The sequence below is a fragment of the Cebus imitator genome, unplaced genomic scaffold (genome assembly GCF_001604975.1).
Source record: "Cebus imitator isolate Cc_AM_T3 unplaced genomic scaffold, Cebus_imitator-1.0 Scaffold60, whole genome shotgun sequence".
Lineage (NCBI taxonomy): Eukaryota > Metazoa > Chordata > Mammalia > Primates > Cebidae > Cebus > Cebus imitator.
Window position 1 is genome coordinate 4,794,149 of NW_016107375.1, and position 16,328 is coordinate 4,810,476.

Below are 16,328 nucleotides of genomic sequence, written 5' to 3' on the forward strand. Positions count from 1 at the left end.
CTGTATAATATAGTATTCCAAAACGTAGTGATGTAAAGCAGGTATTTTATTATGCTTATGAATACTCTGGGTCAGGAATTTGGAAGGGCAGTGTATAGGTGGCTTGTTTCTTATTCCAAGATGTCTGGGGTCTTAGCTGAGAAGACCTTACCTTGAGATGCACTTGGCTGGAAGCCCAGATCACTTGGAGGCATCTTCCCTGACATATCTGGCAGCTATGCCACCCGATGACTTGGACTTAGCTTGGCTGTTGGCTGGAATACCCTTACGTGGCTTTTTCATGTGGTCTAATTCGGGCTTCTTGTGCTTATTTATTTATTTATTGTCATTTTTTTTTTTTTTTTTCCATTTTGTGGAGAACGGGGTCTCGCTGTATTGCCCAGGCAGGTCTCCAACTCATGGTCTCAAGCTGTCCTCCTGCCTCTGCCTCCCTAAGAGCTGGGATTACATGTGTGAGCCATAGCACCTGGTTAATTTGGGCTTCTTTATAGCATGAGAGCTAGGTTCCAAGAATGAGTGTCCCCACAGAGCAAGGAAGATGTATGTGGTATTTCTATGGTTCAGCCTTGGAGCTATATAGTGTCACTTAAACTGTACACTGTTGGTTGATGGTATTATAAAAGGCCATTCAGATTCAAAGGGAGGGTGATAAAGACCCCACTACTCAATTGGAAGTATGTCAAGTGTATATAAAAAGGAGGACATAATGGGAGATAATGTGGTTATATTTGGACAATAGAATCTACATTATGAAGGGTTGTTGAAAAAGGAAAAGGTTTGAATAAAGCCGTATTTAATTCATGCCCTAAGTCATGGTCTTTTTTTTCTTTTATTTTCTCTTAACCTAAAGGCATTCATGGAATCTCTGAAGAATTGGGTTTCCTGATTTCCAAATTGTAGACAGTGGGGAGAAAATAAACTGCAAAACCTGCATACTTTACTTTGCATCCTGCACTCTTTCTCGTGGTTTATGTTAAAATGACCATTTAGCTAACAAATTTACTGTATGGAAAGTTTACTATGCTTTTGGCTGCTGTTCTATCATAAAATTGACTTATCTAAAAACTGTCAATGTTAATACAAATTAGATTTTTACTAAAACATATGCACTAGCTTTTTGTTGCTGTAAGTTCCTGGAGGCTGTAGTATAATGACACAGATCCGTTATTCTATAAATGCAGGGTGGTTATTTGGGATCATAATCTGGATTGAAAATTTGACAGCAAATAAATGCTAGGTAAAGTAAAAGATACATCAGAAAAATTAAAGGCACAGCAAGAATATGTCTATTATGGTACAAAATACTAACATTAAGCTGCAAATTCTACAAATCGTACATATATGTTGCATATGTGCAACACGTAAGTACAATTTAATATAAAAGTACATGTGGAACATACATGTATAACATGACTCTAGAACCATTCTAGGTTAAGGTTAAGGTTCATGGTTTTTGGGAACTTTTCAGAATAAGTTGACTCCGGTCATCCAGACAGGGCCTCAAATACCGACATTTCTCCTGGTGAATTCACAGAGGTTCTTGTGCCCAGCTTTACAGGTATAGACACCTGCTGCTTTTGGCAAGCTAAGAGTGACTCGGTCTTTAGGGAGATTTAGTTAATCAGGTTTATCAGAATAAAGCAGGAAACACAACTGTTGGGGAGATAATTTATCCACCCCTTCCATTCCTTTTTTGCTGTTTTCATATTTCCTCCCTGTGTTAGAAATCCTGCCTTTCAGTGCCATCACTTTAACTTTCACAGTATTTTTAAGGAAATTACAAGAAGAAAATACAGCATACTATTTTATATTTACCGCTTACTTACTGTTGTGATTTTCATTCCCAAAGATCCGGTTTTGAATTTATATGTTTTTAAATAATTCTGGTAATTTTGTTTTATATTTCTTGTAATGTATGTCTGCTGTCAACAAATTTTTTTTTTTTTCTTTGAGACGGAGTCTTGCTCTGTCACCCAGGTTGGAGTGCAGTGACATGATCTTGGCTCACTGTAACCTCCACCTCCTGAATTCAAGTGATTCTCTTGCCTCAGCCTCCCGAGTAACTGGGACTGTAGGCGTGTGCCACCACGCCCAGCTAATTTTTTGTATTTTTGGTAGAGACAGGGTTTTACCATGTTAGGATGGTCTCGATCTCCTGACCTTGTTAGCTGCCTGCCTTGGCCTCCCAGAGTGCTGGGATTACAGGCGTGAGCCACTGCACCTGGCCCAACAAATTCTTAAATCCTCTGTTTATCTGCAAAGTTATTCTTCCATTCTGCTTTTGAAGTGTATTGAATTTTCAGTTGACAGTTAATTTTTTCACCACTTTAAAGATACCTTCTGGCCTGTATTGCTTCTGATGAGAAGTAGGCTTTTATTTGTGTTGCCGTTCCCTTGTTTCTTTGGTCTCTGGTTGCTTTCAAGATTTTATAGTTGTTGGTTTTTAGTGGTTTGATTATGATGTGACTAGGTAGTTTTCTTTGTATTATTTTACATGGAGTTTGATCGTAAATCCTTTCTCTCCATCAAAGGTAGGATTATGATTCATTATTTCTGCAAGTATTTTTCCTTTTTTAATGCCTCATTTGCACTCTCTTCTTTTGGTACTCCATTTGTACTTATGTTAGACTTTTTGAGGTTTCTGGCTCAGCAGACTGGGTGCTCATGCCATTAATTAAGATTAAAATGCAGGATGTTCACTTGTAATCTTAAAATACAGTTTATTACATTTGACAGTTAAGAGATCATTGGTGACCTTAGCCGTAGATACTGAAAACTGGAGTCCGAACAAGAAAGAAAGGGTTGAGGAGTGAATAGGAATGGAAGAAGTGCAGAGACTTATGTTTCTGTGTTTGATGCTCCATAATTATATTTATAATCCAACGTTTTATTTTACTTTTTAGCCTTCATTATAAACGGCATCCTCTCTTCCCTCCTTTTTATAGTGTCCTGAAAAAACATAAACCATTTTATGACATGATTTCTAGGAGGATAATTGCTATAATAAACTGCCTGTGCTTAAATAAAAGAATATTTTAATAGGATTAATATTTGTCTGACTTGGTATGACTTACGGTTGAACCTCTCTGACATTGGATATTCAAGTGGCAACTTGTTTATGTTCAAGGAGCAGGAAAACTGTGGGCAGTAGTACATAGAAGGACCATTTTGCCTTTTCTTTTCTTTTTTTGGAGATAGGGTCGTACTCTTGTCACCCAGGCTGGAGTGCAATGTTGCAATCTCGGATCACTGCAGCCTCCGCCTCCTAGGTCCAAGCGATTTTCCTGCCTCAGCCTCTGGAGTAGCTGGGATTACAAGCATGCACTACCACGCTGGGCTAATTTTGTATTTTTAGCAGAGACGGGGGTCCCTGCATGTTGGTCAGGCTGGTCTCAAACTCCTGACCTCAGGTGATCCACCTGCCTTGGCCTCCCGAAGTGCTGGGATTACAGTCAGGAGCCACCGCCTGGCCTGCATTAGTATTTTAGAATAAAGGAATAAAGAATGGTTACTTAGTTAACATTAAAGAAGCCCCTTTGTAGTGATTTTACTCATGATCCCAAGATGAATGTAGTTTAGTACTTCTAACTACAAATTTCAGAATTTGGCAGGCACTTTTTAAGAAATGCCTGGTTATTGCAGGTGGTTGTAGCATTGGATTTGTTGTTGAAATATTATCTTTCTTTTTTTTTTTCTTCCCAGTTCAAAGCAGTATTCAGCGATTTCAAGAGAAGTTTTTTATTTTCGCTTTGACACCTCAACAAGTTAGAGAGATATGCATATCCAGGTAAGAGGAATGTTGGAATGTATTTCTCATGAATATTGTTTTATTCACCTGTAGGGCTGCCATAACAAAATTTCACAGACTGGACAGTGTAAACAACACTTTATTTCTCAAAATTCTCAAGGCTTCTGTCCAAGATCAAGGTGTTGGAAGGTTTGATTTGTCCTGAAGCCTTTCTCCTTGGCTCACACGTCTCAGCTGGCCTTTTCTCTGTGCATCCCTGGTGTCTTCCTCTTCTTGTAAGGACACAGTCATATTGGACCAGGGACCTACTGTGTGCCCTTATTTAACTTTAATTTACTCCTTAAAGGCCCTTTCTCCAAATATAATCACATTGGGGGTTAGGACTTCAATGTGTGAGTTTGGGGGATACACCACTCAGTCCATAACAGTTGATCTGCCTCTCTTATGAAAGGATAGTGTACTTTGAATAAACTCAGCCAAATATTTAGTTAATACTGTTTATTAGAACAAATTGTTAGCCTTTGAATAAAACCTCAGAATATCTTTGTTAAATGTGCGCTCTGAATGAAGAGACCCCCCAAACAGGCTTTGTGTGAGCAACATGGCTATTTATTCGCCTGGGTGTGGGCAGGCTGAGTCTGAAATGAGAGTAAGCACAGGGTGGTGGGATAGGAGTTGGTGTTTATAGGTTTGGGGTAGGCAGTGGAAAGTTACCGAAGTTACACTTCAGGGCAGTTTTTGCAAGCTGGGAGGGAGGGGGTCATAGGCTCTGGAGTCAGGAGGTTGACCAAGGTTGGTCACAAAGTCCAGTTGCTTTATCAGTTGAGGCAGAATTAAGGAACAATTGAAGAATGTCTCAAAGTTAATTAGGCACTGCAGGGGTTGATCATTTCTTCTCCTTTTGTGGTTTTCCAGTTAATTCAGACTTCCTAGTTCTAGGAACTCATCTGAAGTGTACGTGCAGTTCACAGAGGTTACCATGCTGTCCATGGCACAGTCAACTAGCCTAAAAGATCTTACATTCCTGTCTTTTTATATTTGTAATACAAAGAAAAAAGAAATGAAGCGTGAAGGGGAGTGGCATGTTAGGAAGGCTGGCACAGACTGGTGATAGGGCGATGTTTCTCAGGGCTTTTTTGAGTGGGATTGGGGGCAGCACGGAAACATAAAAATGGGAAAGAATTTAGACTGCCAAGAGATTTTAGGGCAAAGATTGATATTGTGGGGTTGTTAAAAGGAGCATTTTGTTGTATTGACTGATTGGTTATAGCTTGGATGCAATTTTGTAGGAATTGAGAGGTTAGTCAGAAAAGGCAAGGTCCGAATAAGAGAAGGAGAAAAATGGGTATAAAGGGTCCTGCTAATGGAAGGAGCCATGATATCCAGTTAGAGAGTGGCCAGCTTGGTTGAGAATAATTATTTGCCTGATTATCAAACTTTTGGGCTCTGTCTTTCAGTTTTTTGATGGCATCATATATGAGGCCAGACTGGTTTACATAAAAACAACATTCTTTGTTTAGGAATAGGCAAAGACCTCCTTTTTCAGCAGTTAGTAAATCAAGACCTCTGCAGCTTTAGAGGACAACTGCAGTTAGGGAATTTACCTGAGCCTTAAGAAGGGATAGTGATTGAGTTATTTCTGCAATGCTAGCACAGAAATCATTAGAGAGGCTACAGAAGGTGACAATTGAAGTGGTAAGGCCTGCTGTGCCTTTGCTGAGTGCAGTAGTAATTTCTAACCCTACAAGTAAGGGGATCAATGGAATGACCCACTTGTGTCGGGACCACAAGGGGAACAGGGAGGCTTTTGTCTCTGTTGGCAGACTGAATTTTGGGAACAAGGAAAACTAGGGTAGAAGTGCCTATCCAGTTGGTAGGAAGGCAGATGCAAAAAGAAGAACCACAGAGGAAAAAAAAGTCCTTGGCTTAGGCAGAACTGGAAGTGTAAACTGAAAAGATGAGAAAGTAATCTGTGGGGGGTGGTTGGAGTCTTTTACCCAGATACCAAAGGAACCAGCAAGGGCTGTGGCTGTTAAAGGTTGTAGTGGGGTTTAGTGGGGTAACTGTGTGGAGAGAGCTTTTGTTTTCATGATGTATGAGGAAGTGTGTGGTATCTATAAGTAACCACTCAAACAGAGACTTTCTGAGGTATGGTATAAGTAGGGGTGACTGCGTTAAGTAGTAGTGGTGTTAGGAAAAAGATACCTAATGAAAGTAAAAGGTATGTTAGGTTTATATTGGGTTACTCTTCCACTTCGGGGATACGGGTGAGTTTAAGAGAAGTGGGGGAGAGTACTTGCTACTTCCAGGAGGATGTGGAGGAGTCAGGCTGATTGTCTGATGGACACAGCTTTATCCTGGAATGATGGACTCACTGGGGAGGGTCTTGTAGACGGACAGTGGTTGGGGTGCTGTAGACTACCAGGAAGGGTGCTGTCCATTGAGGTTGCAGAGACTAAGGGATTAGGCTTTTAACTAGGACTGACCTTCTGGTTAGGGTGTTTTCATATGGCCAGGTATCTGGAGTGGGTAAGAGGAAATTAGCAGCCTGGTGGATTTCTTGGCTGGCCTGTTAGAGGACTGGAAGATAGTCACCAAGAGGACTGGTGTCTGGAATAAGGTTAGGCCCAAGCAGAAAGGTGCAGCCACATAGGAGTTCAAAGGGGCTATACCCTGTGAGTTTTTAGGAGTGGCTTGAATCCTGAGTCCTCTGCAGTGGATAACTCCAGCCTTGGCTGGGAGGAGAGTGGCCCTAAGGAGGACCTTTACTGGGGGCATTGGTAATAGAGGACTCTTGTGTAGTGAGAAAACCTCTTTCTGCCCATATGGCAGCATGGTGGTGTAGGATGTGGAAGGTATATTTAGAGTCAGTATAAATATTAACATGTAGTCCTTTGGCAAGAGTAAGAGCATGGGTTAGGGCAATTAGTTTAGCTTGCATGGATGGGAGAAGTGTGACAGCTTTGATAGATGAGTGTGATACAACAGCATAACCCAGCTTTGGCCAGTGCCAACCGACTGGGCTTTGAAGAACTGCTGTCAATAAACCATGTGTGGTCTGGGTCTGGAATAGGAAAAAGAGAAATATGGGGAAATGGGGAGGATTCTATATGGATTAGGGAGATGCAGTCATGGGGTTTAGGGTTTGTGTTAGGTATTAAGTGAGAGGCTTGGTTGAAATCAGGTGTGAGAGCAATGGTTACCGTGGGGGTTTCAATAAAGAGTGCATAAAGCTGGAGAAGGCGAGGGGCTGAAAGTAAGTATGTGAGGTGTGAAAAGGTAACTAAATTTTGGAGGTTGTGAGAGGTACAGAGAGTAAGTGGGGGGTAACCTGTACTTTTAAGGTACTCTGGGAGTATTACAGCTGTTGTGTGTAAACATGACAGCCAGCCTAGGACTGTGAGGACAAGAAGGCGACTGGTTGAGAGCCTGGCTTTTGTGTAAGAACCCCTGCTGCGCAGCCTTTTACTTCTGCTGTGCAAAGGGAAAAGGGTTGGGAGGCATTGGGGAGTGCTAGTGGAGGGACCATTTCCAGGGCCTTTTTTTAACAAACGAAAGGAAAGAATGGGGGAAGGATTTAGGGTCTATGGGCTCAGCTAAGTTCCCTTTTGTAAGTTTATAAAGTGGTTTGGCTAGTAGGGCAAAACCTGGTATCCAGAAGCAAAAGTGTTTTGAGAAAGGATTTGACTAAAGTTATGAGGGCTATCTTGGAAACTTTGGGGAAGAACAGTCCAAGTTAACTGCTGGGACTGGTGGATGTCGGGGTCAGTCCAAATAAAGGTGAAAAGAGGCTGAGATGAGGGGTATAAGAGAATGGTAAAAAGGGCATCTTTCAGGTCAAGAATAGTGAGTTGTGGAAGTGGGTATGGAAAATAGGAGGGTATAGGGGTTTGATACAACTGGGTGGATGGGAAGCACAATCTGATGAAGGAGATGGAGGGCTTGGGCTAATCTGTAGGATTTGTCTGGTTTTTGTACAGGTGGAATAGGGAAATTGTAAGGATAGTTTGTAGGAATTAAAAGGTCATGTTGTAAAAGACAGATGATAACAGGCTTTAGGCCTTTTAAAGCCTGTTGTAAGATGGGGTACTGGTGCTGGGTGGAATAACGGTGGTTAGGTTTTAAGTGGATGATGAGGGGTGAGTGACTTCTAGCAAGGGATGGGAGGTGGTGTCCTGCACCCATGAATAAGGGGACACAAGCAGGGGAGCTATTGAGGGAGGTATGGGATCAGGGAGGAGGGCGGCAATGAGGTGCGGCTGTAGCTCAGGAATAGTTAAGGAGGCAGACAATTTTGCTAGGATATTTTGGCCTAACGGGGGAACTGGACAAGTCGGGACGATTAGGAAAGCATGTGGAAAGGAGTACTGGCCTAATTGACACCAGACTTGAGGAGTTTTGAGAGGCCTGGAAACCTTGCTGTCAATTCCCACAATAGTTAAGTAGGCCAAGGAGACATGTCCTTGAAAAGAAGACAGCGTGGAGCAGGTGGCTCCCACATTGATTAAGAAGAGGACGGCCGGACTTACCCTCTACCATAAGAGTTAACCGAAGCTCAGCATCCATGATGGTCCAGGGGGCCTCCGAGATGTTCAGGCAGTGTTAGTCTTCAGCTGCCAAGCCGAGGAGATCTGGGAAAGATTCAGTCCAGGAGCTTTGCATTGGAGTTCCAGGAGCTGTGGGAGCAGCAACGTGAGTTGGACAGTCCAACTTCCAGTGGGGGGCCTGCACAGATGGGGCAAGGCTTAGGAGGAATCCCAGGCTGCGGGCATTCCTTGGCCCAGTGGCCAGGTTTCCGACACTTGAAGCAAGGTCCGGGAGGGGTGGCTGGACACTGCAGTCTGGTCGCTTTGAAGTCTTTGTGAGGCAGTGGTAAGGCTGAGGTTTGTCTTAAGGCAGAGGCAAGCATCTGTAGTTCTGAGATATGCTGCCACCGGTCAACTTATTCCTTATTGAGAACCATGAAGGCGAGATTGATTACTTCCTGTTGTGGGGTTTGAGGGTCATATTTTAATTTCTGTAGCTTATTTAATGTCAGGGGCTGATTGGATGATAAAATGCATGTTAAACATTCTTCAGGGGGGAGAGTAGAGAAGTAAGGATGACATTTAGGTCACTTCAGGTGAGATTATAGGACTGGGTTAAGTATTTGGACAACCTGATGAAAAGGAGCCTAACCGTTGGCTGATTTGGGAAAGGATGGATAAAGAGAAAGGAATGTGCACACTTACTATGCCTTTGGATTCAGCCACCTTAGCTTCCTGAGTACGATGAGACTCATTGAAGTGAGAATTGATGGGCGGAGTGGAGGAATTAGCTGCAGAACTAAACTGCAAGCAAGATGGAGTATGAGGTGGGGAAGTGACAGCAGGAGCATAAGGAAGTGGGTTTTGGGCCGAGGAAGAGGAAGAGGAAGGAAGCTCTGGGGAGAGATTAGGGCCTGGATTAAGGTCTGGATTAGACAGGCGGGGAGGAGAAAGGTCAGATGAGTTGAGGGACAAGAAGGATTCTGAGTTAACTGGCAGAGGCAGGAGGGGCGGATAGAAGGGAGAGAAGGAAAATTTGGGACGGGTTGCATTGAGAGCAGAGAGTAGGGAGGGTTTGAAGTGTAAAAAAATGCCTGGATGTAGGGAATTTCAGACCATTTTCTCATTTTATGACAGAAGTCATCTAGATCCTGCAGGATAGAAAAATCAAAGGTATCATTCTCGGGCCATTTAGAACTATTGTCCAGTTTATATTGTGGCTAACCAGTATTGCAGAAGAAAATAAGACTCTTCGGTTTTATGTCATGCGATAGCCAGAGAGGTTTGAGGTTTTTTAGAATGCAGGCTAAGGGAGAGGAGGGAGGAATGGCAGGCGGGAGGTTGCCCATAGTTTAAGAAGAGTGGTGGAGGCAGGAAAAGTGTGCGACCAAGAAGCTTAGCAGGTGTCCCAGACTAAACCTTGGTCTGTACCTGGGGTGAATCAGTTAAAGGGGGTGTCCCCCTCGTTGATCCGTCACCCTCGAGTGTGAATGAATGACCAGAGCAGATGTCTCCACAGTGATCAGTCACTGAGGGAAGACTGTCTTCCTGGTTCCATGACCTATGTAGGATTTTTTCCAGTCATGAACCTCACAGAAAGTCCTGTCTTTCTTATCTCTGCTGAAAGGGAGAGGAAAATGAAACTGAAAGGAGATGAAGGTAGCGAGAAGATGACAGGTAGCGAGAAGGGCTAAGGAAGAGTTAACGCAAACTGCTTACCTGATGTGAAGATGGTGAGTGGGTCTGTGGGCTGCCTGATGAGCCTAGGTCATAGGTAGGTCTCTTCACGGAGAGAGCACAAGGAGAACAGGGACAGGGGGTTTGGTCTCCCAAAGGAGTTCCCATCCCAGATTTTGGCACCAAATGTTAAACTCGTGCTCTGGGTGTGGGTGGGCTGAGTCTGACAAAGAGTCAGTGCAGGGCGGTAGGGTAGGAGTTGGTTTTATAGGTTTGGGGTAGGCAGTGGAAAGTTACAGTTCAGGCAGTTTTTGCAAGCTGGGAGTGAGTCGTAGGGTATGGAGTCACGAGGTTGACCAAGGTTGGTTACAAAGTCCAGTTGCCTTAATCAGTTGAGGTGGAATTAAGGAACAATAGAAGAATGTCTCAAAGTTAATTAGGCACTGTGGGGGTTGATCATTTCTTCTCCTTTTGTGGTTTTCCAGTTATTTCAGACTTTCTAGTTCCAGGAACTCATCTGGAGTGTACGTGCAGGTCACAGAGCTTACCTCCAACTGGGACAGTGAAGAAGAAAAAAATAATAAACGGAGGTTACCATGCTGTCCATGGTGCGGTCAGTTGGCCTAAAAGATAATTTTTTTTAAATGAAAAACTTATTCCAGGGCTGGCCATGGTGGCTCATGCCTGTAATCCTAGCACTTTGGGAGGTGGCAGGATCACTTGAACCCAGGAGTTCACACCAGCCTGGGCAACGTGGCAAAACCCTGTCTCTACAAGAAATAAAAAATGAGTCTTACCTACTCAGGAAGCTGAGGTGGGAGAATCGCTTGAGCCTGGGAGGTCGAGGCTGCAGTGAGCTGTGATCGTATTGCAGCACTGCAGACTGGGCGACAGAGTGAGACCCTGTAAAAAAAAAAAAAAAGTTGTTCCACGTAAAGCAATATAAAAAGAATTTATAATAACAGCCCAAAGATAGGGTGTCCATTAGCATGCCAAACTGGGGCATTTTTGAGAGAGAAAGTAAACATTACTAATAATTATTCTGGGATATGAACATAAACTGAGGCAGTTTTGGGGAAAGAGAGCTGTATAGTCATCCTGACCAAAAAATTAGTAGAAATTTGAAAACAATTATGAAAAGTATTGGTAGACCATTTGTAAAGAGTAGTTGAACTAAGAGATGTAAGAAGAAAGGAAACCTGTAGCATACAACTTTCCAATTAAAAATATTTAAAAAGAAGTCCGGTTGTGGTGGCTCATACCTGTAATCTCAGCACTTTGGGAGGCTTGAGGTGGGTGGATCACTGGAGTTCAGGAGTTCCAGACCAACCTGGTCAATGTGGTGAAACCCCATCTCTACTAAAAATATAAAACAATTAGCCAGGCATGGTGAGGAATTGAGTACATTAGAGACCTTTACTTCCTTTTCAACTATTCATTAGAACACTCTTTGAAATGTTAAGAACTTTTTAAAAATAAGATTGTTGCAGTTAAGTAAGTTTGGAAAATTCTGTACTTAATTACATAAATTCTTTTTTTTTTTTTTTTTCCGAGACAGAGCCTTGCTCTGTAGTCTAGGTTGGAGTGAGTGCAGTGGTGTGATTTCGGCTCACTGCATCGTCTACCTCCTGGGTTCAAGGGATTCTCCTGCCTCAGCCTCTTGAGTAGCTGGGACTACAGGCAGGAGCTACCACACTTGGCTAATTTTTGTCTTTTTAGTAGAGATGTGGTTTCGCCATGTTAGCCAGGCTGGTCTTGAATTCCTGGCCTCAAGTGATCTGCCTTCCTCGGCCTCCCAGAGTGCTAGATTTATAGGCATGAGCCACTGTGCCTGCCCATAATTACCTAAGTTCTTTACAGCTTGACCTTTTACAATCTTTTTTTTTTTTTTTTCCAGGAGAGATGATTCAGTTTATTATTCTCAACTTGACTCTATTCTACTTTAGGCTCTAACACTGCACAGAGCTACCACGCTTAATCCCATAACAGTTGCATCCCTGGAAAGGTGAAGGGGCTAAAACACAAAGTCAGAAACTTTGGGAAAACCCAAGGTCACATGCACACCTCTCAAACAAGGAAACAAACTATGAGGGCTCAGTCACTGTACACAGCAAGTGTGAGATGGGCAAACTTCTGTTCTTTTGACAGTGGCCAAATGGATAAGTCTCTGGTTTACTGGGCTCAGTCATGGTCTAAGGTTAATAGGAAGGCCAACAATGTTGTGAGCAGGATTCAATTTCTACAGGATCATGGGGCATCATTCACCACGTGAAGGGGCACCAGCAGGTTGGAGATGTCCAGTGCTCATCCAGATTAGGATCCTGATGCCCTCTACAGAGCTTGGGCTCAGGCAGCTTTGGCATTGTCTTCTAGCTCACCTAGGAAACGCTCCTGGGAAATCGGGTAGAAGGTGTATCCATAAATAGCTAATACCAGGGCCCCGATGCCTAGGCTGGTCATGATGTTCCAGGTCCACTTCTGTGGTAGGGCCTTCTGCCACTGGGCAAGCTGCACCTGCTGCATGAATTGCACTTGCACAGGTGTCAGCTTCTCCTGAGTTGGGTTGATAACAGTGAACGAACAGGTCCTCTACACACTTAGCGTCCAGAGGGTCACCAGCTCCCTAAGCTGCCATGTTGCTGCTCCTCCTTTCACAGTGCCTCAGAATTGTTAATAGATGATCATGTGAATTGTAAGCCTCCCAAGATGGAAGATCCAGATTTATGGATCATGCAGCTGCTTTGAACACCTACTTTCTTGAAGATGCACTGTTATGTGGAAGACCCTGGGACCCAGCTTTAGATTCTTTGCCTAATCACATCACTTTTATTAAAATTACATATCTCAACAAAAATCTCAATGATTTTATAATCTGACTTTGTAAAGTCCCAAAGCATAGTGCATAGATAGATAGACTGGCTTACAGCAATCTTTGGGATAGTAATAAACCAACTACCAAATAAATACACAAATAAAATAGAACAAATGAGAAATCATATTTTTTGGAAATAAGAGCTTGGATTCGCAAAGGAAACAAGCACTCAGACGAAAAGTTTTCTTATCAAGGCAATTTACTTCCGGAGAAGGGTGCTTCTTGCATACAGAGCAGTGGCAAGAGCACACCCAACAAAGGAAAGCAGGGGTTTTTATTCCTAATGCTGTCCCTGTTTCTGTATCCTCCCCCTGTTAATTGGGGTTGGACCATTAATTGAGGTCAGATTGTATAATCTAACTGATTCCAATAGGCTAGCTTTAGCATTTAGAATAGGACAAAAAACCAGGAAGTTTATTGTTTGTACCTACCAACTTAAAGTTAGGTGGTATGGGTTGGCTACAAACTCGGTGGTTGGAGGCATGCCTGGGCATGTTAAAGTCAGGAAAGATTACTTACAAAATAGAACAAAGGACAAGGGAGTGAAAACCTTTAAAGAGAAACTGTTCCCAACAATTTTCCCCCTCTTGAATTTATATACTTTCTGCTTCAGACTTACCTAACATGGCTTGACTTTGCTATTCTTCTTGATTGTCTATGAGAGATGATTGGAGACCCCTCCCTGGAGGAGAATGGGATACTGGACGAACCCTCAAATTGTTGGAAATAAGAGCTTTGAGTTGCAAAGGAAATGAGCACCCAGGCAAAAAGTTTTCTGAGCAAGAGAATTTACCTCTGCAGAGCGGTGCTTCTAGCATACAGAGTAGTGGCAAGAGCACACCCAACAAAGGAAAGCAGGGATTTTATTCCTAAAAACTATCCCTGTTTCTGTGTGCTCTCCCCGTTAATTGGGGTTGTAGTACAATCTAAACTGATCTCTGTTGGTTACATTTAGCATTTAGAATAGGACAAAGAACCAGGAAGTTTATTGCTTGTACCTACCAACTTAAAGTAAGGGGGTGTGAGTTGGCTACAAGCTTGGTGAATGGAGGCATGCCTGGGCATGTTAAAGGTAGGAATGATTACTTATAAAATAAAATAAAGGACAAGGGGGTGAACCCCTTTGAAGAGAAACTGTTTGTTCCCAATGTGTTTTATGTCCAAAAACTATGTCATTGGTCTTTAGTTTTGTTTTCCAGTGTTCCTTTTCTTTAGATCAATGTTTAGCAAGTGTTTATTAGGCACAAGGTACTGTGTCATATGGCATGATCCCCTTTTACAAGTTGCCTGAAGTCTTGGTGTCATATGAAAAGAGCCAATTCTGTAATGACAAATCAGAGCTGATTTATAAGAGGAGGAGGAGGCCACTGTTAACCTTGGTGGTCTGGGAAAGCTTCACTGGAGTGTTATGTGGGCTTTTGAAGGAAGAGGGTTAGAGTAAGTAGATATTTAGAGATACATATTTTTAAGTAAACATTTTTAAGGCTCTCAGTTGCCTTAAAAAGGTGTATGTTTGTTTATATGTGTGTGTGTATGCAGAATTTGGGTAAGTGTATCAAAATCCTGGACAAATTAAGATTAGCTGCATTTGTCTTGCTTGTTTTGTTTTGTTTTGTTTTGTTTTGTTTTGTTTTGTTTTGTTTTGTTTTGTTTTGTTTTAGTTTGGTTTGGTTTGGTTTCTGTGTTTGAGGTGGAGTCTAACTCTGTTGCTCAGGCTGGAGTGCTGTGGCATGATCTCAGCTAATGGCAACCTCTGCCTCCCAAGTTCAAGTGACTGTCCTGCCTCAGCCTCCGTAGTAGCTGGGACTGTAGATGCATGCCACCATGCCCAGCTAATTTTTGTATTTTTAGTAGGGATGGGGTTTTGCCATGTTGGCTAGGCTGATTTCGAATTCCTTCCCTCAGGTGATCTGCCTGCTTTAGCCTCCCAAAGTGCTGGGATTACAGGCATGAGCCACACTACACCTGGCCTAGATTAGCTGCTTCTTGAAAGGAGCTGGGAAGCTGGAGACAGAGTTAGGAGGAGTCTTTTCTCTTTCTGTCCTTCTATGTATCTTTTTAAAGTTCTAACTATGTGAATGTATTAACTAGTCAATAAAGAAATGACTAGAATTTAAATAATAGTAATAATAATTATTATTATTTTTGAGACAGAGTCTTGCTGTCACCCAGACGGGAGTGCAGTGGTACGATCTCGTCTCACTGCAACTTCCACCTCCTGTTTTCAAGTGATTCTCCTGCCTTAGCCTCCCGAATAGCCGAGTTTACATGTACACACCACCACACCTGGCTCATTTTTTATATTTTTGGTAGAGACAGGGTTTCACTATATTGACCAGGCTGGTCTCCGACTCCTGACCTCAAGTGATCTGCCCGTCTTGGCCTCCCAAAGTGCTGGGATTACAGGCATGAGCCATCACACCTGGGTATTATTTTGAATTAAAAAAAATTTTATTGGCTGGGCACGGTGGCTCATGCCTGTAATGCCACCACTTTGGGAGACTAGCCTGGCCAATATGGTGAAACCCTTTCTCTACTAAAATTACAAAAATTAGCTGGACATGTGGCGCAAGTCTGTAGCCCCAGCTACTTGGGAGGCTGAAGCAGAAGAATCGCTTGAACCTGGGAGACGAGGTTGCAGTGAGTCAAGATCACACCACTGCACTCCAACCTGGGTGACAGAGCAAGACTCCTTTCCAAAATAAATAAATAAAAAAAAATTTTATCATGTTTTGGAGATGGATGTTAGTGATGGTTGAACAACAGTGTGAATATGCCTAATGCCACAAATATGTAAACTCACAAATGGTTATGGTAACTTTCATCTTATGTGTATTTAGCCTTAATATAATTTTTTAATTTTTTATTTTGTGAGAGGGTCTTGATTAGCTGGTACTACAGGTGTACGCCACAATACCTGGCTAATTTTTTGTTTCTATTTTTGTAGAGACCAGGCCTTGCCGTGTTCCCTGGGCTGGTCGCAAACAAACTCATGGGCTCAAGCCCAGGTTGCAGTGAGCTGAGATTGCGCCACTGCGCTCTAGCCTGGGTGATAGAGCAAGAATCTGTCTCAAAAAAAAAAGTTTAAAAAAAATCTTAGGAGACATAAAAGTCATATTCTCTTATTTTGAGAGAGGGCCTTATGAATACTGGCATATTCACACTGTTGTTCAACCGTCATTGTATCGATTCCTGTATCAGCTTCCCCAAGCGTTGGGATTGACAGGTGTGAGCTGTTGTGTCTGGCTTAAAAAACATTGTTTTTAAGTCTTAAGAAAGTAATGTTGTTTGCAGTCCTCCCTCCATAAGGGGGGAAAACCCATAAAAAGATCACACACATACATGTGTATATGTAAACCCCAACTTTTTCAGAGTTGTATAATCAAACAGTAAAATTCTCCCTCTCAATAAATGGAGGTAAACATTTGGCACCCACTACCTAGCTTCAGTAATTATCAACATTTTGTCAGTCTATATCTGACTTTCTCTTGCTGCTTTTTTCTGA

At 42.6% G+C, this 16,328-nt stretch overlaps 1 protein-coding gene and 1 pseudogene across 13 annotated transcripts in view; one reads left to right on the forward strand and one right to left on the reverse strand.

Moving 5' to 3' along the window:
* The window catches only part of PIAS2 (protein inhibitor of activated STAT 2), a 171,281-nt gene that overhangs the window by 49,839 nt on the left and 105,114 nt on the right, over positions 1-16,328 (forward strand). For all 12 annotated transcript variants that reach the window (XR_005200443.1, XR_001825577.2, XM_017529695.2 and 9 more), the window contains one exon: positions 3,703-3,787. Coding sequence is in view for 10 of the 12 variants with exons in the window: in XM_017529695.2 (XP_017385184.1) it covers positions 3,703-3,787 (85 nt within the window). In the remaining 2 variants the exon portion in view is untranslated. The remainder of the gene's footprint in view (positions 1-3,702; positions 3,788-16,328) is intronic.
* On the reverse strand, positions 11,829-12,967 carry LOC108305134 (annotated as a pseudogene). The gene has a single exon (XR_001825579.2). The product of XR_001825579.2 is annotated as a cytochrome c oxidase assembly factor 3 homolog, mitochondrial-like (transcript).